General features: G+C 38.8%; 1 protein-coding gene across 2 annotated transcripts in view; it reads right to left on the reverse strand.

Moving 5' to 3' along the window:
* Positions 1-733: 733 nt before the first annotated feature.
* The window catches only part of LOC134358369 (erlin-1-like), a 52,176-nt gene continuing 25,383 nt past the window's right edge, over positions 734-27,526 (reverse strand). For both annotated transcript variants that reach the window (XM_063070517.1, XM_063070515.1), the window contains exons 5-13: positions 22,293-22,339; positions 20,885-20,946; positions 13,416-13,541; positions 10,236-10,309; positions 9,799-9,857; positions 9,005-9,096; positions 5,891-5,980; positions 3,922-4,001; positions 734-2,393 (exon numbers count right to left, since the gene is read on the reverse strand). In XM_063070517.1, coding sequence (XP_062926587.1) covers positions 2,145-2,393; positions 3,922-4,001; positions 5,891-5,980; positions 9,005-9,096; positions 9,799-9,857; positions 10,236-10,309; positions 13,416-13,541; positions 20,885-20,946; positions 22,293-22,339 — 879 coding nt within the window. In that variant the 3' untranslated portion in view covers positions 734-2,144. The remainder of the gene's footprint in view (positions 2,394-3,921; positions 4,002-5,890; positions 5,981-9,004; positions 9,097-9,798; positions 9,858-10,235; positions 10,310-13,415; positions 13,542-20,884; positions 20,947-22,292; positions 22,340-27,526) is intronic.

Genomic DNA, 27,526 nt, shown 5'->3' on the forward strand with positions numbered 1-27,526 from the left:
ATCACATTTTTTCTCCATTCTGATGTTTAGTCTGAACAACAACTGGACCTGTTGACCATGTCTGCATGCATTTAATCATTGAGTTGCTGCTGAGTGATTAAATACAGTGTTTGCATTAACAAGGTGTTCCTAAGATAGCAGCCACTGAATGTAAATGGTGCTAAATAGACTTCCTGTGTTATTACTTTATATGACTAACCCTTTCAAATAATAACTCAAGACAATTTGATATCAAAATAAGTTTACTCATGTAACAGATTTTGAAGAAAACTCAAATGTTTGATTTTTAGATAGGTTAAGTCTAAAGCAAATTTTGTGAAGTTGATTTTAAATTTTTTAATGTTCCAAACCCTTTCTCCAAAAATTTGAATTTGACAATTTTCTTTAGAAGCAAAATTAAATCCCACACCATCATTCAAAGCGAGTACAACCACAGATTGCATATGCACCAGCACCTTATAAAGAGTATTTGAAAAAAGTAATGTAAATGTAAATTCTTCAGATTGCCATCAATTCTCAAATACAGAAAAAATAGCGTATTACAATTAAAATAAAACATCGGAATTCTGGAATGACAGAAGTATGAATTATTTTATAGTATCCACAACAGAAATAACAACTTGAAACATCTGTATTTGTATGTTCTGTACCAAGGGAATCAATCTGGAGAAACTCAATTCCCTCAAGGATAATGGAAACTAAATCAAGAACGTTAATTATTTAGATGGATGTATTCTTTTGGGAAAAAAAAACAACTTTAGGTACCATCATTTGAAATAGACACTGCTTTATACAATGAGAAATGATTCAAACGCAGGAACCAATATTTACTCTTCACAGTAAAACCTTCAAAAGTCTGCTTGGGGTTGGAAATCAGCCTCTGATCAATACAAATACTGCATATAAAAGCTAGAACACCAGAGAAGGATTACATGGCAAAAATGCTTAACTGTATAATGAATTATCAAAAATAAAGATTAGTATCTGCATATACCAATTACCCAGATTATCAGAATAGATCTCTTTGCATGTAAAAGAATCTTCATCAAGTGCCTGCATTCTGAAACTGGCTTCTCTTCAGAGTGATAAATCTGTGGGAAAGCTCATTCTAAACGAAGCCATTAGTAGAACATAATCAATTGTGCATCATAACCTAAAATTCAGGGTCAGCCTTGGATGGTATAATTAATACTAAGGGACAACTCTCTCTTTCTCCCCTACAATTACTACTGCAGCTTTCATTGGACTTAAGGTGGTGCATACAAGTCTTCAAAGCTGTTTGCATTCTTCTAGATTATTTCTGGTCGGTGAAAAAAAGTTTCATCAATTGCAAACAAAATGCCCTGATTGTTTTATGTTGCACAGAATTAAGCAAATCCTAATTAGTTCCCAAAACTACCAGTGTCAGAAACCAAACACAACAAGCCAAGAGGCAATGATACAGTTTTAACAGAGTTAAACTCTTATCACTCCAAGCTGTCTCCTACACTTCAATCTACAAGAGGCCAATGTTCTTCCACTGAGATCCAAAAGTTCTTGGTCAATGAGTATAACTGCCATAGTAAAAGCACGGCATTAGCCAATATTGTTTAAATACAAAGGTATTTTGATAATTCTAAAATATATTTTTCCTATTCCACTGCTCTATTTCCAAAAGTATTGTAGCTTGTCCAAGTTTTAAAAGATTTGTTCACAGTTGTCAATTATATTCCCATTCATTTCATATTATACCCAAAATCAAAGCAGAAAAATACTCCATTGTAGCATTTACTGCTGGTAGGTGTCCCAATTGCAATTCCAGACTAGTACAAAAATTAATTCTCATTACACGTATTGGTAAATACACAGAACGCCACAGTGAAATTTCAGTTAGGCGCCACATTACTAATCAGACATAAAACCATTTTTGACGTGGGATGAGGTTCTGAAATGGAACAGAACCAGCTTTAGTCATCTGACCCACATCAACATTTCAACTTGTTGCTATTGCAGCAATTGTTACATAAAGCCACCGAGTATTCCGTAGTATAATTCTGCACCCAATCTGACCGTTGTCATACCAGAATCCACTTGAACATAATTCACTCTTGTATAATCAGCATTCCGTAATATTTAACAAAGAGGGTCTGTCCTCTGAATCTAGTCTAAGTAGCGTTGCCTCCGGAGTCCTTCAGTGCATCTTTCTGCCGACTGCTCGAGATGTTTTCCGATGTGAGCATTGCCCGGTCTTCATCACTGCTGGAGGAACTTTTCTCAGTTCTCGTTTCAGTGTTTTGCCAAAAGGCGTTAGCATCTACAAACATGCCTGGAATGTCACTACCAAAATAAATCTTGCTGTTTGATGATATTGCTTGGTATTTAATCATCTCCAAATACTCTTTGGTCAGTTTCATCTGTTAGGAAGGAACAGTGGGAAAACTGAAATCCTCATTTTATATTTGAATATGTCAATCACATTTTCATCCAATTACTGGGTGCCATGAAAGCAAGGCTCATTATCACCTTTACCCACTTTCTCACAAAACCTGAAGAAACTTTATTTGGAGTATTTGAGAAAAATTGCAAATTCCAAGGCAGTGCATTTTTCCTAACATTTACTAATACTGAGGTACTTTCTATTGGACAACATGAACAAACATTGCAAGAATCTTGCTCCTTCTATTTAAACCAGAATGTTGAGCGAGGAAGCCTATGCTTTAATAATTCAGTTAAGACCTGAGAATGCACATCCTTGTAAGCTTTATGCAAAATGAGAATGAATATTGCCCTAAGATCATAGTTATTGATCAGGAACAGCAATAGTAGATATGGCAGGAAACAGTAATGTGGAACGCTGCAAGTCCAATTCACTGATTTATTGGGAGCTGTCTGGTCTTGGTTAGAGCGAGGACTAGGCCACAAGCCGCGGTGTCACCTGTATACAGCTGCCAGGAGAGAGCTGTCAGAGCCGGTCTGCTCCACCTGGGGCACTGTGGTGTGGTGTTCAGGCTGGAGTCAGTGCTGCCCCCAGTGTTCGCTCGGCAGAAGACAAGCTGTATTGTGGTTGACTGCAGATTTCTGTGGCATTCCTAGACTCAAGGTGTGGAGTACATTTTTTTTTACTGATATCTTCTATGAGCTTGCTACCTTGCATGTGCTGTGTGACTGGTGATATTTGGCCCCAGAGTAATGCTGTCTCTTTTGGCTGTATTCATTCATTGGTATTCAGGTATGGTTCAATGACAATTAAACAAATTGAATTGAATGTTAGACTGATACACATAGATGGATGGACAATCAAAAAAGGCATTGATGGTAACTTCAAACAGATAAGAAGGCAAGGACATTGAGCTAAAAAGATGTTTGGCCCTTTGCGACTATTGTTGAGTTAGTGTGCGCACCCATTATGTTAACTCCCTTGCGATCAGACTTGACTCTCCTCGTATCAAGTTTAAATGTGGCTTATGATTGCAAATAATGGCCCTGTGAATAATACATTGTTTATAAAGGAAGCATAAAATGTTTAGATGAAGTTAATTTTGAGCAGCTTCGGCAGTGTGGATCCAGATTTCTGTCACACTCTTCAGGTAGCTTAGCAGGTGACAAAATGAAAAGTGAACAATCTAAACAGAATTGGGAGAGCGACATTTTTAATCAATGAAAACTGCCTTTCTCATCTCTAACAGCCTGTTCTAATTGTAATAGAAACATTGATGAAGTGTCCCTAAAGGGTAAGACTTGAAGAACATTGAAAGAATTCCAAATTATGTCAACAGATCGAGAAAGAGATGATGGCCAAGGATGTTGCTACACAGTGCTATGCTCCTAAGTATAGATAATTGTGAAATCTCCACTTTCATTAAACACCTATGCTGAAAGAAACACGCGCAACATTGTAGTTTGCATTTTTACAATTATCCTTGGAAATTAAGTGTTTCATACCTGATTTGCTTGTGCTGTTTTCTGGGCAGTGTAGAAATCTGCATCTGCTTTAGCTTTCTCTCTGGCTAAATAGGCAAGATCTACATGCAAAGCAAAATGATTAAATCCACTCCTCACTGAACACTGAAGTTCATTCCTGATCAGTCGTGCCATATGTGCACTGCATGATGCCAGCTCCCTCTACTGACTCTGGGAAATTTATTCCATTAGGTAAATGGACTAAATTTCCAAGGCAGACTGCTGTCATCGCAAAGTACTGTGTCAATGATACTGACTGAGAATGAACTTCTAAAGGAATAATTAGCATATTTGATCACTAACTTTATACTTAGCAACGACTGATGAATGTTGATTCACCAACGCATAGTACAAATGGATGTGTTCTATATGGGTAGTTAATAATTGTTAAAATAATCTCTCTTCTGGGGCCATTGTGGATAAACTATAACATATAAAATTTGTACAAATAATTACAAGTTACTTGAAGATTTAAAGTTGCCAATTGTTATGTAGAGACATCTCTAATTCATAACAGTACACAGAAAACAGTGAAGACTTTATATTTTTTTTCTCCAATGCTCTTTCTGATCAAGGAAAATGTGAATGTGATAATTATCCAAACTCATTGGGTTATCAGGCAATGATTAAAAACATAATAAGGGTCTGAAGAATTCAATGGGTGAAAGCTCATGGGTAATCAGACCTAGGGCTGTAATTACAATTTAATGTTCCACTTGTGCCTCATACACCAGAGAAGGGCTACTGTTTTAGGATGGGTGCTGGAAATCTTGAGAGTAGGAAGGAAACGGTGGGGGAAGCAGTGGAAAATTTCAACCTATGAACCACTAACTCTTCAAATGCAAGACTTTGGCGACTAAAGCCGTTAATACCATCCTAGATAATGGCTTTGAAAGAACTCTGGACTCTTAAGGGAAAAGTATCCTTACTTGAGGCATGCCTACTAAGAATTTAAGATGGTTGTATCACTAGGTTGCTGTCTTACAGAACGATTTGCCAGATCTGCCCATTGAGACGAGGGAGGAATAAAAGTTTTAGTGCTCCATTTCACAAACACCATTCAGCAAAAACATTCTGGAATGACTAATCATCACTGACCCTGGTGTACATATTGTCTGCTGGCACTCACTAATGACTGTTAACAGAAAACCATAAGATATAGGAGCAGAATTAGGCCATTCAGCCCATCAGGTCTGCTCTGCCATTTAATCATGGCAGATCTTTTCCCCCAACCCCATTCTCCTCCCTTCTTCCGCAACCCTTAACTCCCTTTCCAGTCAAGAACTTATCAATCTTTGCCTTAAAAACACCCAATGATGCGGCCTCTATAGCCCTCCATGGCAATGAATTCCACAGACCCATGACAAGAAATTCCACTTCATCTAAGTTTTAAAGGGGCGTCTATTTATACTGAAGCTATGCCTTCAGATCTTAGACTCTCCCACTAAAAGAAACACCTTCTCCACGTCCACCCCATCCAGGCTAGTGGATGCATTGAACTTCAGTGTATCCCTCAACGTGGCACTTATAAAACAGGAGGAGAGCGGAAAATGGAAAGGCAAATAAATGTAAATTAAGTTGGGTGGCACGGTAGTGTAGTGATTAGCATAACGCTATTACAGCACCAGCGACCTGGGTTCAATTCCACCGTTGCCTGTAAGGAGTTTGTACGTTCCCCCTGCGACTGCGTAGGTTTCTTCTGGGTGCTCTGGTCCCCTCCCACTTTCCAAAGACGTACAGGTTAGTAGGTTAATTGATCACATGGTTGTAATTGTGTGGCATGGGCTCGTTGGGATGGAACGGTCTGTCACTGCAGCGCAGAGGGAGAAGGGGAGGAAAGATAGATGGAGCAAGATGAGTGGTCATACAGTTTGTGAGCTATTAACAAGTGGATGACTACCTAATTCAATAAACTACTAGAAGTTTTGAATGTTTCCAAAAAAAAACTCACCTTCAATTTCTGAAATCTTCTTCTGTGTTTCTTTTTCCATAATCTTTTGCTGGAATTGAATCTGCGCTACCTGTGCAAATTTCTCTGCCTCTGTGTACAGGGATAAAACATCTCAATTCACTGCCATGCAAGTTAGCTTTCACAAAACCCAAGCAGGTAAAAAGGGAGTCAATATGCTTCTCAGCTTGCTAATGGCTCTAAGAACTACAGAGCTCAATAAAAGTAGCTTCTCTGATAGGGAAGACATTAGGGTGCTTGACCTGCTTTAAAGCATGTTTTCACCTAAATTGAATCTGAAGAAGTGCATGATTATGTGTAGCAACTGAATAGTTTGTATTAAGCTACTCTGGCTTGTTTAATAGCTCAAGATTAATATACATGTGCCTGAAGGATTCTGTTAAGATCTGCCCTTCTACCACACCTTTCATATCCCTGAACCTCAGAAACTTAAGCAGCTCTTGCATAAACAGCAATGTGATAATGACCAGACAAATATTTTCATGTTGTTGGCTGTGAGGCTAATATTGGCCAGGTTACTGAAATATCTAAGGGGACCTGTGTTGGCGCGTGGCAAAGTGGTTAAGGTGTTCGTCTAGTGATTTGAAGGTCACTAGTTCAAGCCTTGGCTGAAGCAGCGTGTGTCCTTAAGTAAGGCATTTATCCACACACTGCTCTGCAACAACAACGGTGCCAAGCTGTATGGGTCCGAAGGGGACCTGAGGGGGAATGTCTTTACTCAGAGGGTGGTGCAAGTGTGGAACAAGCATCCAGTGTAAGTGGACACAGCTTGATACACTCCACCGGTCAGACAGGTTCTATAGAAGTTGACAGAGATGCAAATTTTCAGATCACAGACCATTTGTCAGCATCCATAATGTTTTTGATTGCAACTTACTGGGGGAAAAATCTCTGCTCTTCCTCAAAATACAACTACAGGATCTTTTTACCAATATCTCAATTAAACACTCATCCAAAAGACTTCACAACTAACAATGCAGCACTCCCTAGGTACTCAATTTTTATGCTGAAGTCTCCTGAGAACTTACAGCCTCTTACTCATCAGCGTTCTACCATCAGAGTCACATAAAATAACAGAAATGCAAACCAAAAGGTCAGAAGTGAAATTTCATGCTTTGAAATTAATGAACTGTGTACAATCGTACCAATGATCACAATGTCTTGGCTGATAATTAAATCATTTTGAAGGGACTGAAGTCATTCACTAAAGTGAACAAGGACTCCAGCTGCTTTTGCAAGACTTGAGGTCTTGCAAAAGCAAGCCAATGCACCCGTGAGAAAAAGCTGCAGAATTCAGTCGACCTTTCACTCAGAGCTACGATTACTCGTTTGTGCCTTTAAGGCTTGAGATGTCAAACTCTAAAATAAAAACTGAATATACTGCAAGCAGCAGTATTGCCAGAATCTGTGACTAGGAGTGAGATTAGGGTTAATAATTCAAGTCAATGACTCTTCTTTACAACTGGAAAATTTTGTAATAAAGGCATGCCTAAACTTGGAGAAAAGACAGTTGGAAGGGCTGAGCCAGGACGGCACAATGTCTTAGCGGTTAGCGCAACGCCATTACAGCATCAACAACCCAGGTTCAATTTCACTATTGTCTGCAAGGAGTTCTCATGTGACCATTGGTTTCCTCCCATACTCCAGACATGCACAGTTAGTAGATCAATTGGCCACACGGGTGTAATTGTTTGGTGTGGGCTTGTTGGGTCAGCAGGGCCTGTTACCATGATGTATATCTAAACACAATAAGCAACCAGAAGAATGTGTGTTATAGGATAGAGACCAAGATAAGGCAGATTACTCAAGACGTTGGCCAGCAGAGTAGATTGAAAGCTTGCCCAAGGGAAATTGAGGGTGGAAAGGGGGCAGAACTCCTGCTGGAACTGTGTGAAATAAAGCACAACATTTGTAGGAAATATGAATTAAAGGACAATGCCAGAAAACCTCAGAAGTTCTGCAGCATCTGTGAGAAAAAAGTTACATTGTAATTGGGCATAGATTGAAAAGCAAAAAATAGATGCAAATGCAGGAAATCTGAAACACAAGGATAAAATTCCTGACGTTCTCAGCAGGTCATGCAGTGAAAAGAAAACAGCCCAGGCTAAAGCCCACCACCAAGTCATTAACTAAAAGTATGAATTTTGTCCCCTCTCTGCTGAGCGCCTCTAAAATTACCTGACTCTACATCAGGACTGGCCAGTTCTGCCTCAGACCTGAAAGGCTGGTTATCTGAAGCTGTTGAATTCAATGTAGAGGACTGAGGGCTGAATCATACCGAGATGGAATAGGAGTTGTCGTTCCTCAAGCTTATCTTGGCCTTTGGTGAAACAGTGTGACAGATGTCTTACACTTAAATAATAATTCTGTCACAGCACATAAAGTAGATTTAGAGATTTGACACCCTAAAGTCAAAACTGACTTGGGAATCAAGGCACAACAAAATTGACATATATAATGGTAGAGAAGAGAATAAATGACACAAGACTCAAATATTCATGGACAGATGATTTTCATCTCAGGGCTTCAAAAGAAATAGCAATGCGCTCAGCAGATGCCCCTACTAATGTTCTGAAATTCTCTCAATTCAGGAACTATTATTTTAGATTTGGACATTCACATCATCCTGAACGAACCTGCTTTGAAGTACATGCATACACAGCTAGTCTTTGCTAAATACTGTGCTAACAAGGGCTTACTTATTACGTAGGCCATTCAGCACTTCAGTTCTCAGTAACACCAACAAGGCAATCACATCAGCCCTACTCCTTCTTGCAGCCATACAATCTGTGCTCTCTCACTTGTTATCAATTCCTCAAACCTACAAGTGGTACTTTTAGTGTAACCAATTAACTTACCATCTTGGCGATGCGAGAGGGAACTAGGGCTTGCAAAAACACAGCATATCAGGTCAGGTTTGAACCTGGTCTGTGAGGCAGTAGCGTTAATTACTGGGCCACACAGCATCTTTCTTTCTGGTTCATGGAGATTGCAATGGTGCATCGAGCATAATATTGACAGCAGTGGGAAATGCCTGCTCATGGTTGAAGTTTAATTTTGAACTCAAAGAAGAAATTCTCTCACAGGAAGACATACCAATAATAGCTCGCTTCCTTTCCGTTTCAGCCTCCTGCTCTACAACCTTTTGCCTCTGTGTAGAAATGAGCAACTTTGTCTTCTCTGCCTCCCTAAATTACAAAAAAACAAGAGGTGGAGAAAAAAAGAAGACTAAGATATTCATCAATAAATCATGGCATTTTGTTTAATAATTACTTTGCACTTGGCAAAAATCTCATTAGAGACAATATCTGTACTCTGGACAAGTACCAAGTTTCCAAAATGACATACTTTAATTTCTAAACTTGGTGGTGTATGCATGTTAGTATAGATGTTTTACTTTTACGTTCAGAGATCAAGTAGAATGGAACTATTTGTTTTAGACTTAATCTACAAATTTTTAGAACAGAGATTGCCACAGTGATAATAAATAATGTGATTTAATGCACTAATTACATTCTTGTAAAAGATTCATGGTGAGAGATTGGCTTATCTGTAGTCGAGTTGTAATTGGTAAATGCAATGTGTTTTACCTAATCTAAATGGCAGCAGATACAGCTTCTTTGGAGCTATCTGATTAAAACATGGTGCAAACTGGTGCCAAAATGTGTGAAGATTAAAGTAAGAACTGTATGTAAAATTTTAAGGTAAGCTTAAAGACTACAATGTGATTTTCTACTTCAGTCTTTAATCAGATGCAGAAAGGATAGTCATTTAACCGTTTATAAATGTGAAGATGTGAGTACTCCTTGCTGAATAAAGCTCCAGAAACATTAAATATAAATGGGCAATTGATCACATACAACTGGTAATATATAGACCAAACAACTTACATAAGTTCAAAATTCCTTCGAATTGCTTCCGGAATTTTAGGCTTTGTAACTCGAACAGCCTGTTGGTACAATGACAAAGAAAATGAATCTCTGAATGGAAACTTGTTATTTTCCAAAAGAATATAAAATTCCAAGACTTCATTTTGTTCCAAGGGCAAAAATTGTTTTATATAAAACACCTGGCACTTAATCGTTGTACTACTTAACATATTTTACCTACTCCATCTCGCCTCGCAATTCTTGTCAATATTTTCTTTATTAAGCCATTTGACAACATAAAACTGGAATTAACTACATCAGGCCCAGATGGAATTTAAGCCATTAGAGTATTGGAATTAAAAAGCCTAAGAATTAGATTTGGCAGGTGTAACAAAAAGTGAATGCACATCAAATATATCTTGATAAGAAAATGTAAAATCAAAGACACTTTCATTTACCTGTATTGTAAGACCAGGTGCCATGACATTCAAGTCTTTTTGTAAAGCCAACTTGAGGTTTTCATCTATTTGATCTACAGCAAGAATAAATCCAAATGTAAGACTATAACATTGTTGGAAAATGCCTTTGAGCATCTATTTTAAACCATTATAAACAGTCCAGTGAAGACACCAAGATACATTCTCAATTCAACTATCATAGTTGGTCTGAAGCAAGAAATAGTTTCAGTAGTCCAGATTTGATTGGAATGAAACTTGCAGCAAACTGTACCAGCAATTCTATACAGGTTGAGTACCCTTTATCTGAAATGCTTGGAGCCAGAAGTGTTTCAGATTTCAGATTTTTTTGAATTTTCTAATATATAACGAGATAGCTTTGGATCGCCATCATTTTCAACTCTGAATTTATGTGCTAACAGTAAGAAGTCTTTGTCATGTACTTGTTCATCACACATATATACTTAACAGTAAAAATATTAGATACCAGTAATATAATGAAAATATAGTGTGTGCAGGTTAACAAAAGCAGCACAATAGCATTGGAAGAATACTTGAATCAGCTGTTGAACAAACAATGTCAGGCTTTCAGTCTCCACCTACAACATTGTGCTTTAATTAAAAGGTGCAGGTACACTGCATTTCTATTTTACTCTTTTTAAAAAAGCGAAGATGTTATGTAAGGTATAAAAATAATTAGCATTGTAGATTTGTTATAGTGTTAGATTTTCATCTGCGACTATCTTGGCAAACATAGTGATTTCCTTTGCTGCTTTGTGATCAGCAGATGCTTAAAATTTATTTATTTTTTTATTAAGTGCAATCGTGAACTTAGCCAGATAGCCAGATCAGAAATGCTCATTAAGTCAACTAGCTCCCAAAGAGAACTCTGACAGGCCAATCAGATGGTTCACTGCTGCTCAGCGATAGAACACAAAAAAAATCATATGTACAATTAAGGAACATTAAAATAGTAGAAATGCTGGAAATACGAGGAAATCTGCAGATGCTGGAAATTCAAGCAACACATATAAAATGCTGGTGGAGCGCAGCAGGCCAAACAGCATCCATAGGAAGAAGCACAGTCGATGTTTCGGGCCGAGACCCTTCGTCAGGACTGGAGTCATGATGATCATGACGAAGTCTGCTGGAAAGAGACATTTATACACATGCTGTCCTCCATAATTCAAAGAGATTGAAGGACAAGGTTGCAGGGTGACAAAACGTGGCAGGAGCACTTGGAACTAAAAACTAATCCCTACCGGGAGAAAACAGCACCTGTTCTTTCCGCACTGTTCTCCAGCAGTTTAAGGACTAAATCCAGCCGGAACATAACTCACAAGTGCTCTTGAAAGTCAGGTGTTAACCCTACCTACCAACAACCAAGCATTGCCATCCTGGTCCCCTTCATGATAGCTTATGAAGGAGCATGTGACTTCCCTCCCAGAGATGAGAGGTGTTTGTGCACTCGACCCCTGAAGGCTTGGACCCCATTGTCACAGATGTTTCCAACCACAACATCTGGAAGGCTGTTCCAAATTCTGATAGCACAGCGAAGGAAGCTTCTATCAGTGTGTAGGTTCTTGCATCTGGCATAGAAACAGCATGAGCAGGCATAGATAAACTTCACCGTGTGGTGTGCCGTCTCTCATAAGATGAAGGCAGCATGGCTCGAAGGTCTGCGGAGCTGTGGCTGGTGTGCATTTTGCATAGCACAGCAGCTGCAGCAACCTGTCGTCTGTGGTGTAAGCTACTGATGGCTAGCTTCTCACGAGCTGTGGCTTCATCTACACCTATAATCCTGAGAGCCTTTCCTTGAATGGAATCAAGCTGGCTGAGGACACTCTGTGAGGCATTCATCCATGTTAAGCAGGCATGCTCCATGATACTTCGTACCTGGGCTTTGTAAACCGTGGCTCTACCCTCTTTGTCTAGTTTGGATGCTATTTTTCTCAGAGCTCCAAGCCTTTGTCCAGCCTTGTTTGAAAGAGTGGAAAGGTGTTTATCCCACACCAACTTGCTGTCAATATTAACACCAAGGATTAGCTCCTTCTTTACATCCAGCTTGCAGTTCCCATAATACAGGTCGGGGTTAGATGGATTCCTCTTCCTAGACATCACCATCGCCTTGCACTTAGTAGGCTCAAAAGTGACATTCCAGTTGTCTGCCCAGGCTTTCATCCTGTCAAGATCCCTATTCAGGCCTGCTGCCACTGTATTACTCTCTCCTGCTCTAATTGGTACAAATAGTGTGGAGTCGTCAGCGTGCAGGTATAGCTCGTTACTGCATGCATCAACCAAGTCATCAATAAAGATGGAAAACAGAGTGGCCCAAGTATTGAACCCTGTGGTACAGATGCATTGATGGTTGAAGAATCAGATGCCTGACCAGAGATAACAACTTTGATGGTCTGTCCATGAAGGTAGCTCTGCAGCCATCTAAGCAGCTTTCCAGATATTCCCTTGGATCTCAGCTTAGCACAGAGTCCATTATGCTGTGACTTTTCTTAAATTTCTGCAATCAGCCTGCTGAATGTTCACAATTACCTTCAATTTTCATTGCGCTGTGCTAGATCTTTGCTTGTTTCATGATCAGGATACCATTAAGCAGCAATTGTTCACTCCAACACTGATGAATCCACTCATTCAATACTCGATCAAAATCTTCATTTTTTCCTTCATGTAGTGTTTTTCTATTCTTCATTAACTTCTGTTCATTACACGTGGGAGGTCACTTCTCAAAACTGTCTATGGTGCGCAGAAAACTGTGTATCACCTGGGAAACTACCCAGCACTTTGTGGAATTTTCCATTTGTGACATCACTTTCAACTTCAGAGGCTCTTGGATTTTGGATAAGGGGTTCTCAACCTGCCCACTATTTTGACAGTTTAAGTTAGAGGATGTCTAAGCTTTGATTGCTAACCCCCACCCCTCCACATCCATGTTTGCAGCTTATTTAAGTCTAAAGTTAGCACTTGCCATGATATTTAATCTTGCAAGCTTTTATTTAAACTATCAAACTGATGCTCTGTTTGCCAAGAGAAACTGACAATTAATTTTTAATTTATAGTTTTTAATCATTGTATTAATGGAAAAATTCTAGTTTATCATCTTTTGAAAGTAAATAAATTTCTTTTAAACCAAGCAAGCACACCTTCACCTGGATAGTAAACAGCCCTTACCAAAGTATTCAATGTAGACTTCCTGTAAGGTGTGTACACTGCAAAACTGGTTCAGTTCATGATGAATTTTGTTGAAAATCAAAGTCTTGTCGTAGTCTGCCGTGTAATTCTTTGCAATATCATACACTAAAAAGAATGAAAATAGATTGCTTAAAATTCATACACTAAGTCCTGATTTTGCATCCAGGTCATTAACATAAATTGTTAGCTACTTGAGTCTCAGTGTGAGTCTTATTTGCCCCTTCACTAGTAACCATCTGCTAACTTGAAGGAAGACAGTCTTTTTGCCTAAGGTATACATTATACCTAACCTTTCAGGCTTTAATAGAACATAGACAGTACAGATAAGGACCTTCGGCAAACAATGTTGTGCCTATTTTTTAATCTACACCAGGGGTAGCCAACCTTTTACATTCCATGCGTCAAATATTTTCACGCACGAGTTCAGACGTGATTTTTTTCAGGCACAAGTTCTATATTAACATATTTTTACAAGAATTGAATGAGGGTACAAGAGTTGTATGGCGCATCTGAACTCGTGAGTGAAAAAATTGACACATGGAGTGTAAAAGATTGGCCACCGCTGATCTACACCAAGATCAATCTAATACTTCCCTCCCACACAGCCAATGTTCCCTCTCAGGTGTGCACATGCACACCTTCAGCTACTAGCGCACAAAGGAATTTACACCACACAAAGGTTGCCACCCTTTACCTTATTGGCATGTTAAGCATATTTCACAATCCTACACAATTACATTTCCTTTTCCGATTTCTGATGTGGATGGGTGTTGACAATGTGAAGTTTGCGATGATTTGTCTGCAGATTTTAGAACTGGCTTATTTTTATCTGTTTTTATTGAAGAAATTACTCTTCAACATTTTGCACACACTGGCCATGACAAATTAGAGGGAACATTACACACAACCCTTCATTTTTCTTTCATCCATCTGCCTAGGTAAAATCTTCAAAATGTATCTGCCTCTACCACCACACCTGACTCTGTTCCACATTTTTACACTCTGTGTAAAAAAAACACTATCTCTGACATCTCCCTCCTAACCTTTCCTCAAATCACCTTAAAATTATGTTCTCTTATACTAGCCATTAATCGTGCATAATGATCTTTTGTTTGGTGGTAGTTCAACAGGAACTAAAATTGAGTTGCCTTGGATACCATTTGTAAAAAAGTTCAGCAATTCCCCATCATTTAGTGGGGATGCTGTATGAACAGATGGAATGTTGGACCCAGTACAGAGGATGTTTCTCCATCCATTTCATTTGAGGGGAACTGAGGAGAATGGCTGCAAAGGCCACAGGAGTTTGATTCAGTTTGAGTTGAACCTTAAGTGTAAGATAGTGGTTTTAGTTTAAAGTTTTTTTTCTGAATTCTTCTAAGCATCTTGGACCTAACCACAAGGGATCAAGCCGGCTCCCAACTACAAGCTGGTTCTAGGAGATCTGCAATAGCCAAGATGGTATAGTATTTGGTAAATGGCAGCAAGTGAAGAGCTCACTGCAAATTCTCATCTGTTCAGGAGGAGACCAATACAACAACTAAGTTAATCTTAACAACACCACATCATCACGTTCCAAAATACGTAAAGCAGAAATGGGGTAAGCATAGTAAACTTCCCAACATGAATGACTATTTATTGAAGTAGATGTTTCATTATCCACTGCAATATGCTGAAGATACAATTCTGGCCTCTCCAAAGAGGAGGGGGGAAAACGGGGAATTAGACCCAGTTATACTGAACTTGACATTTATCACCAGGAAAATGAAGACAGAGTGACTAAAAACACAACAATTTTCAGCTGATCAGAGAAAGTCAAAGATGTGATGACGAGGTCACACACAATAAAAATGCCTGAATTACTGAAGAGACCAAAATAGTCCACAGGGGAATGCCTATGTATAAAAGGTAAATGAATTTCCTAGGTAAAAGAACCTTTATAAAAGACCATTGGTTGAATTCCATGATCATGAAATTGTTGACCTATTTAAGAAACTATTTGATCAGAAAGAGTCAGGGAGTAAAGATAATGAGTACCCAAACTGCACTTAATTTTGCTCCTCTGAGATGCATTAAGATGTATCTGCTTGTTGTATTGATCAATAGCATGTTTGATTGTATTAAAATCAATATACCTAAATATACAAATGAAAGCAAATGAAAATAAAATATAATTAAAAATTTTTCAGAATGGGAAAAATCACATGAACATAAGGCTCAATATGAAATAGAGACATATGAACGATGAACCATGTAATTATACAAATTAACCAAAAAGGCACATAGATTGTTATTATTATCAGAGGATCTGATAATTGGGTAAAAGAAGGTAATCTCTAGTACATTAGGCCCTGGTTAGACTACACCGGGTGTTCGGAGTACTGCACCTCTGAAAGGAAATATCAACTTTATAAAGAGTGCAGTGTACATTTAACAGAATGAAACCAGACTCCAAGGGTTGAATTACAAGATGACAAAAGAACTGTGGCTGTAGTCTGTAATGTTGAATATTAAGGAGATTTTTGATCCAAGTTTGATTATAGGCAGACAAAGAGAAACTACAAACCCCATTTCCAGAAAAGTTGGGATATTTTCCAAGATGCAATAAAAACAAAAATCTGTGATATGTTAATTCACGTGAACCTTTATTTAACTGACAAAAGTACAAAGAAAAGATTTTCAATAGTTTTACTGATCAACTTAATTGTATTTTGTAAATATACACAAATTTAGAATTTGATGGCTGCAACACACTCAACAAAAGTTGGGACAGAGTTAAAATAAGATTGAAAAATGCACAGAATATTCAAGTAACACTGGTTTGGAAGACTCCACATTAAGCAGGCTAATTGGTAGCATGTGAGGTATAATGACTGGGTATAAAATTAGCGTCCATCAAAGGCTGAGTCTTTGCAAGCAAGGATGGGTCGTGGCTCACCCCTTTGTGCCAAAATTCGTGAGAGAATTGTTAGTCAGTTCAAAAGGAACATGTCTCAACGCAAGATTGCAGAAAATTTAGGTCTTTCAACATCTACAGTACATAATATTGTGAAAAGATTCAGAGAACTCAAAGACATTTCAGTGCGTAAAGGGCAAGGTCGGAAACCACTGTTGAATGCGCATGATCTTCGAGCCCTCAGGCGGCACTACTAAGAAACCGCCATGCTACTATGACAATTATAGCCACCTGGGCTCGGGAGTACTTCAGAAAACCATTGTCACTCAACACAGTCCATCGCTGCATCCAGAAATGCAACTTGAAACTGTATTACGCAAGGAGGAAGCCATACATCAACTCTATGAAGAAACGTCGGCGAGTTCTCTGAGTCTGAGCTCATCTCAGATGGACCAAAAGACTGTGGAACCGTGTGCTGTGATCAGATGAGTCCACATTTCAGCTAGTTTTCGGAAAAAACGGGCGTCGAGTTCTCCGTGCCAAAGATGAAAACAACCATCCAGATTGTTATCAGCGAAAGGTGCAAAAGCCAGCATCTGTGATGGTATGGGGGTGCATCAGTGCCCACGGCATGGGTGAGTTGCATGTATGTGAAGGTATCATTGACTCTGAGGCGTATATTAGGATTTTAGGGAGACATATGTTGCCATCAAGGCGACGTCTCTTCCCGGGACGTCCATGCTTATTTCAGCAGGACAATGCCAGACCACATTCTGCACGGTCTACAACAGCGTGGCTTTGTAGACACAGAGTGCGTGTGCTTGACTGGCCTGCTGCCAGTCCAGATCTATCTCCTATTGAAAATGTATGGCGCATCATGAAGAGGAGAATCAGACAACGGAGACCATGGACTATTGAGCAGCTGAAGTCTTATATCAAGCAAGAATGGACAAAATTTCCAATTGCAAATCTACTACAATTAGTATCCTCAGTTCCAAAACGATTAAAAAATGTTATTAAAAGGAAAGATGATGTAACACAATGGTAAACATGCCTCTGTCCCAACTTTTGTTGAGTGTGTTGCAGCCATCAAATTCTAAATTGTGTACGTTTACAAAATACAATTAAGTTGGTCAATAAAACTATTGAAAATCTTTTCTTGCAACACACATCAAAGTTGCTGGTGAACACAGCAGGCCAGGCAGCATCTCTAGGAAGAGGTACAGTCAACGTTTCAGGCCGAGACCCTTTGTCAGGACTAACTAAAGAAGAGCTAGTAAGAGATTTGAAAGTGGAAGGGGGAGGGGGAGATCCAAAATGATAGGAGAAGACAGGAGGGGGAGGGATGGAGCCAAGAGCTGGACAGGTGATTGGCAAAAGGGATATGAGAGGTTCATGGGACAGGAGGCCCAGGGAGAAGGAAAAGGGGGAAGGGGGGGAAACCCCAGAGGATGGGCAAGGGGTATAGTCAGAGGGACAGAGGGAGAAAAAGGAGAGAGAGAGAAAGAATGTGTGTATATAAATAAATAACGGATGGGGTACGAGGGGGAGGTGGGGCATTAGCGGAAGTTAGAGAAGTCAATGTTCATGCCATCAGGTTGGAGGCTACCCAGACGGAATATAAGGTGTTGTTCCTCCAACCTGAGTGTGGCTTCATCTTTACAGCAGAGGAGGCCGTGGATAGCCATATCAGAATGGGAATGGGATGTGGAATTAAAATCTTTTCTTTGTACTTTTGTCAGTTAAATAAAAGTTCACGTGAATTAACATATCACAGATTTTTGTTTTTATTGCATTTTGGAAAATATCCCAACATTTCTGGAAATGGGGTTTGTATTTCTGATGGATGGAGTGCCTAGGGCCAGGGGTACAACCAAAAAGGGTGAAGTTTCCTTTACAAACAACACTTGGTGCATGGTTTACTGTTAATTTTGCAACTGAAAGATAAATTTCTGACCAACAGATCATGGGATAAAAGCACAAATATAGAGTTAAGATCAGCTTTGATATCACCGACTGGCAGGACAAATGCAGAAGAACAAAAGAGAGGTACACTTCTGATAAAAATCTTCCTTTTTTTTTGCTGTTATGGAAACAGAACGCTCAAACATTTTTCAGGGCTTTAAAGTAAAGTTACAAATAATGTGTGAGATGCCATGCAAGAAACTGAGGATCAATCGTCTGGTTATCAGTTTATTGGATCAACTGTTTACTGAACCACAAAAAGATTGTTTTATCCCTAATTTATTAATCATTTGATTTCTAACTGGTTACAATTTTTATGGCTAAATCTAAATTTTTACCAAAACATGGATTCTAACTAAGTGCCAGAGATTTACGCTTGTGAACATGTCATGCATTTGGAAAAACAATGGCTGAAACTTGCACTAGTGGCATTTGGTCAATATGCATATATGGTAAAAATATACAGTGGGTAAGAAACTTGAAGCCTGGATGCCAAATGCAAGGAGACACAATTAAGTGTTTTTTGCTTGTTTCCTCTTAGCAAAGCAGCTTGGTCAAAAATTGCAGACCCACCATTAATATGATACTATGGATTTCCACCATTCCTTTAGCAAAGTGAAATTTCAAGGCAACTTTCTCTTCCAACTTAAATCCCAGCTGAACTACAAATGATCCTTTGGCATAAATATAAGTAGTGTTATTAAAAACAACAACCTTGGGGAAAAATAAAACGGAGCATAAATACCACATCACCGATGCGGTAGCAATGAGAAAAAAATATGCTGGTTGAAACAAGAAACCAGTTAAAGATATATTGCTGTAATCTAAGACCATAAGACATACAGTAGGAGCAGACCAATCACAAAGAAGAGAAAATTTGCAGATGCTGGAAATCTAAGCAACACACACAAAATGCTGGAGGAACTCAGCAGGCCAAGCAGCATCTATGGAAAAGAGTAAATAGTCAACGTCTCAGCCTGATATGTCAACTGTTTACTCTTTTCCATAGATGCTGCCTGGCCTGCTGAGTTCTTCCAGCATTTTGTGTGCGTCAGTAGGAGCAGAATCGGGCCATCTGACCCATCAAGTCTGCTCCACCATTCCATCATGGCTAACATCTTCCCTCTCAAACCCATTTTCCTGCTTTCCTCCCATAACTTTGACACCCTTACTAATCAAGAATCTATCAACCACTGGTTTAAATATACCTAATGATTTGACCTCCACAGCCGTATGTGGCAATGAATACCTCCAGATTCAGCACCCTCTGGCTAAAGAAATGTCTCCTTCTCTCAGTTCTAAAGGGACGTCCTTGTATTCTGAGGCTGTTCCTTCTGGTCCTAGACTTCCCCATTATAGGAAGCATCCTCTCCAAGTCCACTCGATCTTAGCTTTTCAATATTCAATACAATTCAATGAAATACCTCCTCATTCTTCTGAACTCCAGCAAGTACAGGCCCAGAGTCATCAAACGCTCCTTACGCATAAACCCTTTGATTCCTGGGATATTTCTCATGAACCTTTTCTGGACCCGCTCCAATCATTTCTTAGATAAGTGGCACAAAACTGTTCACAGTACTCCAAGTTTTCCAAATGCGGTCTGACCAATGCCTTAGAAAGCCTCAGCTTTACATGCTTGTTTTTATATTCTAATCCTCACAAAATGAATGCTAACATGCCATTTGCCTTCATTGTCGACTCAAACTGCGTTAATTTTCAGGGAATTCTGCATGAGAACTCCCAAGTTCCTTTGCACCTCTGCTTTCTAAATTTGCTCCCCATTTATAAAATAGCCTACATCTTTATTCCTCCTTCCAAAGTGCATGACCATAGATCTGCCATGTCTTTGCGCATTCTCCGAATCTGTCTAAGTTCTTCTATAGACTCCTTGCTTCCTGCCTCTCCACCTAAGTTAATATCCTTTGCAAACTTGGCCACATAAAGGCAGGAATTATGATGTGAGTGATCTTTTAAATAGACAGCCATGCATTGAATATCTTGTATAATTAAAAATGCAGAACTTCTAAAAGTTCAAAATAAGAACTTAATCAGTTAAGAACAGTTAGCTACTAGCAAATAGGGGAATAATTCACAATAACTCTTCCCCAACCCAGAGAAGCTTTTGAAGACTTGATGATGAATTTAATAACAGTACTTCTATTTTTTATTCTTTTCAATTTAGCTTGAAAGAGCTACTTAAATAAAAGAGCATGAAAGAAAAGAAAAATGAAGCACTTTTGCTGGAGTATCTCAGAAGTAATATTCAGGATACATCACAGATTGTGTGCATTTAATCCCACCTGAGAAAAGCATCACTTCAGAATCTCAGAATTCCTCTTCAAGAAGTGGAAAGCAACAAGAGTAAATCTGAAGTCACCATTACTTGTTTAAAAAGATTGGATTAAACAGTATTTTTATGGTGGTAATGTCAGTTTTCAAATTAAATTCCATTTTCATATTTTGTTTGTCATTTGAAATAATTTGCTCAGGGTTGTACGAGTGAGAAAACAGTTCAGTAAAAGTATCCAAAACTGTCAATTAACCATTAGGACTGAAATGTCAAAAACCATAAGGCTCACCAAATGCTGACCTGCACTTGGAGCAAGGCTATTCACCACCTCTATCCTGTCGAAATAGATCATGACCCCGCCACTGTAGAAAGCAAATGTAAAATATGTTTAGTATTATGATGTAACAGATATAAACAACTCAACTATTAAAAGAATATTGATTATGTATTAGTTGAACAAAAATACAGAATAAAACTTAATGAAAGATGTATCAAATAAAAAAAGAAATTGGCAGTTCACCATTCTCTTACTCAACTACAGAAAAAGGCTATGTTTTATGTATGTAGATGTTCACGTTACAAAATAATCACAAGAAGTTCTGAAAACACTCGGTAGAATAGACAACATCAGTGGAAAGAGATACCAAAGGTTTTAAGTCCAGAGTCTGGAGGTTGAAGCCTGCAGGTCAAAGATGAAAGTTGGGGAGCTGGGAGAAGGAGACCCCAAGGAGTTAGGGGGGGCTGGTAACCCTTAAAGTCACCGCGATTGGAGGTCCATGTGAATCCAGAAGTTGTGGCTTGAAGGTCAAACCTGTGATTGGTAACTCATGGGGGCTAGATCCGAAGGCCACACCTGTGATCAGTGAGTCCTGGGTAAAATGAAGTCCTAAGGTGGAGAACTGCTGTCTGCGAGTCTGAGAGTCCAGGGCCAAAGACTGGAGACTGGTTGGCCAGAACTGGGTTTTAAGGCCTCTCTATGCGCATGCGCGGGGGTGAGGGAGACTGGGTGGGAGGGAAAGGGGTGTGTTTTGGCGCTGTTGCCTTGTTTTGTTGTTGTTGTTGCTGCCGCTGCTTATATTGTTCTGCTGAACATTGTGGGCATGCTATGTTGGTGCTGGAGTGTATGGTGACACTTGAGGACTGCCCAATACATGAAAGGGAATGTTTGTGATAGGGTGAGATCAAGATTGCCATCCTCTCATGATACCTTCAATAAGCCCTATCCATTGGATCCACATCATACCCATAGTGACAGTCAGTTGTTTTCCTCTCTAGTTCTGCCGAAGGGTCTCTAACCTCAAACATTCGCTGTTTCACTATCCATAGAGACTTCATATGCTGCACAATGATTCTGTTTTTTTTCCCATCAGAAAAATATGAAGGAACACTGAAATTTTCATCACACCAATTTATCCAGCTTTCAGACAAAAAGAAAAGTGGCTCAAACCAAAGGGAAATTCATTGGTACAGAGTAATGATAGGTATCACTGCATGCCTTGGACTGGTGCACGTACAAGTTTTATCTTAAAGTAAGAAGAAAATTATTAGTATAGTGAAAGTGCCAATGCAAAATATTTACAACTTTAAGTGTAACAACTTCAATTGAAATAAACTGTATTCAAGCTGTTGATCATTTCCCATATTTTTTAAAAAAATAGTGTAATGGACATTAAAGGGCTCAAATCACAGAATGGAAACATTCACATACCTTGTTCCACAGGGAACATTTTTCACTTCATCTGTTTGTAAAGTTGTCTGCAACAGAACAGTTGAAATATGTTTGAAAAATAAATGTTAGCATCCTTACTGGCTGACAGCAAAGCAGGCAAAGAAATGGATTTGTACTATATATTATATGAATACTATTTCAGTCTCCAGCACCTATCCTTTATTAACCTATTTGTTTTTAATAAGCAATATCACTTCATTAGTATCAAGAGTTTGGGTAAACAAAACAATGATCGTGGATTAATGCCACCCTGGATTAAATTAATAATAAAACAACCTTATTTATATAGCACTTTCATACATTAAGGTTAAGTTCAAAGTGCTTTACATAGACTGTAAAGATAAATCAATATAGTCATAAAAATACAAAAAATTAAAAATTATAAGACAAAGATTATTAAAAATAAAATAATTGAATATAGCAAATTATATAAATGTAACCAACATCAACAGGCATTAAGTAAACCTATAAGTAGACCAAATTAATAAAGTAGGTTTTTAGAAGTGTTTTGAAACATCCCACAGTATCTCAGTCTGTACAGTATTCCAGAGTTTTGGTGCACAAGAACGAAAAGCCGCATCACCAGTTCTTATATACTTGGCTTTAGAAACACAAAAGTAAACCGGTATTCGTGGATCTAAGATTACGATTAGGGATGTAAGGGGATAGATATTCTATAATATATAGAGGAGCTAGATTATTCAGACTTGAATAAAATTAAGAGCATTTTAAAAGGATACAGTCAGCTAGTTTAATGATGCCAAAACTGGTGAAACTGTCTCAGATATTCTTTTTTTGGTTAAGATTGTTGTTGCTGTATTTTGAACAAGCCGCAGCTGATTATATCTTTCTCAAGCAGCACTGAAAAGAGTGCATTACAGTAGTCTAATTGGCTAAAAACAAAAGTGTGTATCAATTTTTCAGTATCTTGAGAGCTTATAAGAAATTGAACTCTTGGATTGTTTCTTAAATGAAGGAATGCAGTCCTAATAGCAACCCTCCCCCTCCTGTCTTCTCCTATCATTTTGGATCTCCCCCTCCCCCTCCCACTTTCAAATCTCTTACTAACTCTTCCTTCAGTTAGTCCTGACGAAGGGTCTCGGCCCGAAACGTCGACTGTGCTTCTTCCTAAAGCCTGGCCTGCTGCGTTCACCAGCAACTTCGATGTGTGTTGCTTGAATTTCCAGCATCTGCAGAATTCCTCTTGTATGCAATCTTAATAGTATGGTTAATATGTGATTTGAAATTTACCTCAGTCAATAATAATGCATAAATTCTTTACTTCTGGCTTGATTTGTAAGGCCAGATGATCAAGTATACTTTTAACATTCATACATTTCTTATTGCTACCAATAACCAAAATTTTGGGGTTTTTTTCCTTATTTAGTTTAAGGAAATTTGAACTCATCCATTCTGTAATGCTAGTAAGACACCTGAGAGTTCAAGAGCCTCAGGGTCATTTGGTATAATAGACAAATACAGCTGTGTGTTATCGCATTGCTGTGCTAATTGATCAAATCTAAGAGACCAAGAATTGATATGTTACCTGTGTCAGCATTATGCTACAAGTCATTAACTACTTTAAGCAATGCAGTTTCTGTACTTTGATTAAAATCTGATTGATATTTGTCAAGAATGAAATTATTAAGTATTCACTTAATTGTCAAAAAAATTATTTTTCTAGAATTTTACTTAGGAAAGGCAGGTTGAAAATAGTCTAAAATCGTCCAAATCAGAAGAGTTTTTAAACAGGGGTTTAATGTCGCAAAAACAAAGGAGCTCGTTGTGGACTACAGGAAGAATGGAGACAGGCTAGCCCCTATTGACATCAATGGATCTGGGGTTGAGAGGGTGAACAGCTTTAAGTTCCTTGGCAGAAACATCACCGAAGATCTCACATGGTCTGTACAGTTGAAGTCAGAAGTTTATATACACCTTAGCCAAATACATTTAAACTCAGTTTTTCCACAATTCCTGACTTTTAATCCGAGAAAACATTCCCTGTCTTAGGTCAGTTAGGATCACTATTTTAAGAATGTGAAATGTCAGAATAATAGTAGAGAATGATTTATTTCAGCTCTTATTTCTTTCATCACTTTCCCCGTGGGTCAGAAGTTTACATACACTTTGTTAGTATTTCGTAGCATTGCCTGTAAATTGTTTAACTTGGGTCAAACATTCTGGATAGCCTTCCACGAGTTTCTCACAGTAAGTTGCTGGAATTTTGTTCCATTCCTCCAGACAGAACTGGTATAACTGAGTCAGGTTTGTAGGCCTCCTTGCTCGCAACATGCTTTTTCAGTTCTGCCCACAAGTTTTCTACTGGATTGAGGTCAGGGCTTTGTGATGGCCACTCCAATACCTTGACTTTGTTGTCTTTAAGCAATTTTTCCACAACTTTGGAAATGTGCTTGGGGTCATTGTCCATTTGGAAGACCCATTTGCGACCGAGCTTTAACTTCCTGGCTGATGTCTTGAGATGTTGCTTCAATATATCCACATAATTTTCCTTCTTCATGATGCCATCTATTTTGTGAAGTGCACCAGTCCCTCCTGTAGCAAAGCACCCCCACAACATGATGCTGCCACCCCAATGCTTCACGGTTGGGATGGTGTTCTTCGGCTTGCAAGATTCACCCTTTTTCCTCCAAACATAACGATGGTCATTATGGCCAAACAGTTCAATTTTTGTTTCATCAGACCAGAGGACATTTCTCCAAAAAGTAAGATCTTTGTCCCCAAGTGCCTTGCAAACTGTAGTCTGGCTTTTTTAAGGTGGTTTTGGAGCAGTGGTTTCTTCCTTGCTGAGCAGCCTTTCAGGTTATGTCGATATAGGACTCATTTTACTGTGGATATAGATACTTGTCTACCTGTTTCCTCCAGCATCTTCACAAGGTCCTTTGCTGTTGTTCTGGGATTGATTTGTACTTTTCACGCCAAAGTATGTTCACCTCTAGAAGACAGAATGCGTCTCCTTCCTGAGCGGTATGACGGCTGCGTGGTCCCATGGTGTTTGTACTCGTGTACTATTGTTTGTACAGATGAACGTGGTACCTTCAGGCGTTTGGAAATTGCTCCCAAGGATGAACCAGACTTGACATCATTTTCTGACCTCAATCCGACAGAAAATCTGTGGGCAGAACTAAAAAAGCGTGTGCGAGCAAGGAGGCCTACAAACCTGACTCAGTTACACCAATCTGGAGGAATGGAACAAAATTCCAGCAAATTACTGTAAGAAGCTTATGGAAGGCTATCAAAAACGTTTGACCCAAGTTAAACAATTTAAAGGCAATGCTACCAAATATTAACAAAGTGTCTGTAAACTTCTGACCCACTGGGAAATTGATGAAAGAAATAAAAGCTGAAATAAATCATTCTCTCTACTATTATTCTGACATTTCACATTCTTAAAATAAAATAGTGATCCTAACTGACCTAAGACAGGAAATGTTTTCTAGGATTAAATGTCAGGAATTGTGAAAAACTGAGTTTAAATGTATTTGGCTAGTGTGTATGAAAAGTTCTGACTTCAACTGTGCATACCGGCTGTGCGGTGAAAAAGGCACAAAAGTGCCTCTTTCACCTCAGTCGGTTGAAGAGGTTTGGTATAGGCCCCCAAATTCTAAGAACTTTCTATAGGGGCACAACTGAGAGCATCCTGACTAGCTGCATCATTGCCTAGTATGGGAACTGTACTTCGCTCAATCGCAGGACTCTGCAGAGAGTGGTGCGGACAGCCCAGTGCATCTGTAGATGTGAACTTCCCACTATTCAGGATATTTAGAGACAAGTGTGTAAAAAGGGCCCGAAGGATCATTGGGGACCAGAGTCACCCCAACCACAAACAGTTCCAGCTGCTACCATCCAGGAAATGGTACCGCAGCATAAAAGCCAGGACCAACAGGCTCTGGGACAGCTTCTTCCACCAGGCCATTAGACTGCATAACTCATGCTGACGCAACTGTATTTCTAATGTTATATTGACTATCCTGTTGTAAATACTATTTATTATAAATTACTACAAACTGCACATTGCACATTTAGATGGAGACGTAACATAAAGATTTTTATTCCTCATGTATATGAAGGGTGTTAGTAATAAAGCCAATTCAATTAACTACTGCAGATTTTAAGGAATCTGTAAAAATGCCAGAAACTAGTGAGCAATTGACTATGTCGAGTACACTGTCGATTAGTGTGTTAAAAACTTCTTTAAGCCTGTGGGAACAGGGAAAATTAAAACCAATATCCTTTTTCATCTCCTTCACATCCCTGCAACCCAAATTTAACCTCTTCTTGGCTAATTTGCCAGCTTCGACTCAACTCTAAAGACAGAAGTTTAATTTTAAATTGCACATAGACTAAACTTGTGAGAACAGAATGAATTTTTAAAACACAATCTCAAGAGCCATATTCAGATTCCATTCAAATTAAATTCTGCCATTCTTAAGAAAAAGGTATGCCTTTAAACTTTTTTTTGACATACTGACTTTATTTCTTACATCATTCACATACATGAGTAAAAATCTTTACATTTTCAAGACTTTTCGTGTGATGTCAATAAGTCTGTGTGTGGACACTGGGTCATGAACACATACAACGTGGTGAATCTGTGGAATTCACTGCTATAGATGGCTGTGGAGGCCAATCCATTGGATATATTTAAAGCGGGGTTTGACAGGTTCTTGATTAGTAAGGGCATCAAAGGTTATACGGAGAAGGCAGGAGAACAGAGTTGAGAGGGGTAATAAATCAGCCACAAAGAAATGGCATAGCAGTTTGACCTGGCGATTGGCCTAATTCTGCTAAGTGTTATGGTCTCACATATGAGCACCTATCTTACTTGCTGAGCACATCCTCCTGGCTTGTGAATGATGGCTGCTTGGCTCAAGAGCTGCCAAATCATAAAGTTAATGTCACAGCTGAGAAATTGGCTTTCAACAGCAGCATAATTCTCATCTCACTTGATCACTGGCAATCAGCTTTAAGGCCATCTTTTGCAATTCTTTCACTGCTTTATCCGTCTTCTGTCAACTATCGTTTCATCACACTCTTGTCACGCTTTCTTTCATTTCCCTCTGTAACCACTTGCAATCCATTACATTTTAAGTGCTACTCACTGTTCCATGAAATGTAATGAGCATTATATATATGCAAATCTTTATTCTTACATACTTGGCAAAAAGAAAATGAACAACAATCAGATTCATTAC

This window comes from Mobula hypostoma, chromosome 18 (genome assembly GCF_963921235.1).
Source record: "Mobula hypostoma chromosome 18, sMobHyp1.1, whole genome shotgun sequence".
In the NCBI taxonomy this organism is placed as follows: Eukaryota; Metazoa; Chordata; class Chondrichthyes; order Myliobatiformes; family Myliobatidae; genus Mobula; species Mobula hypostoma.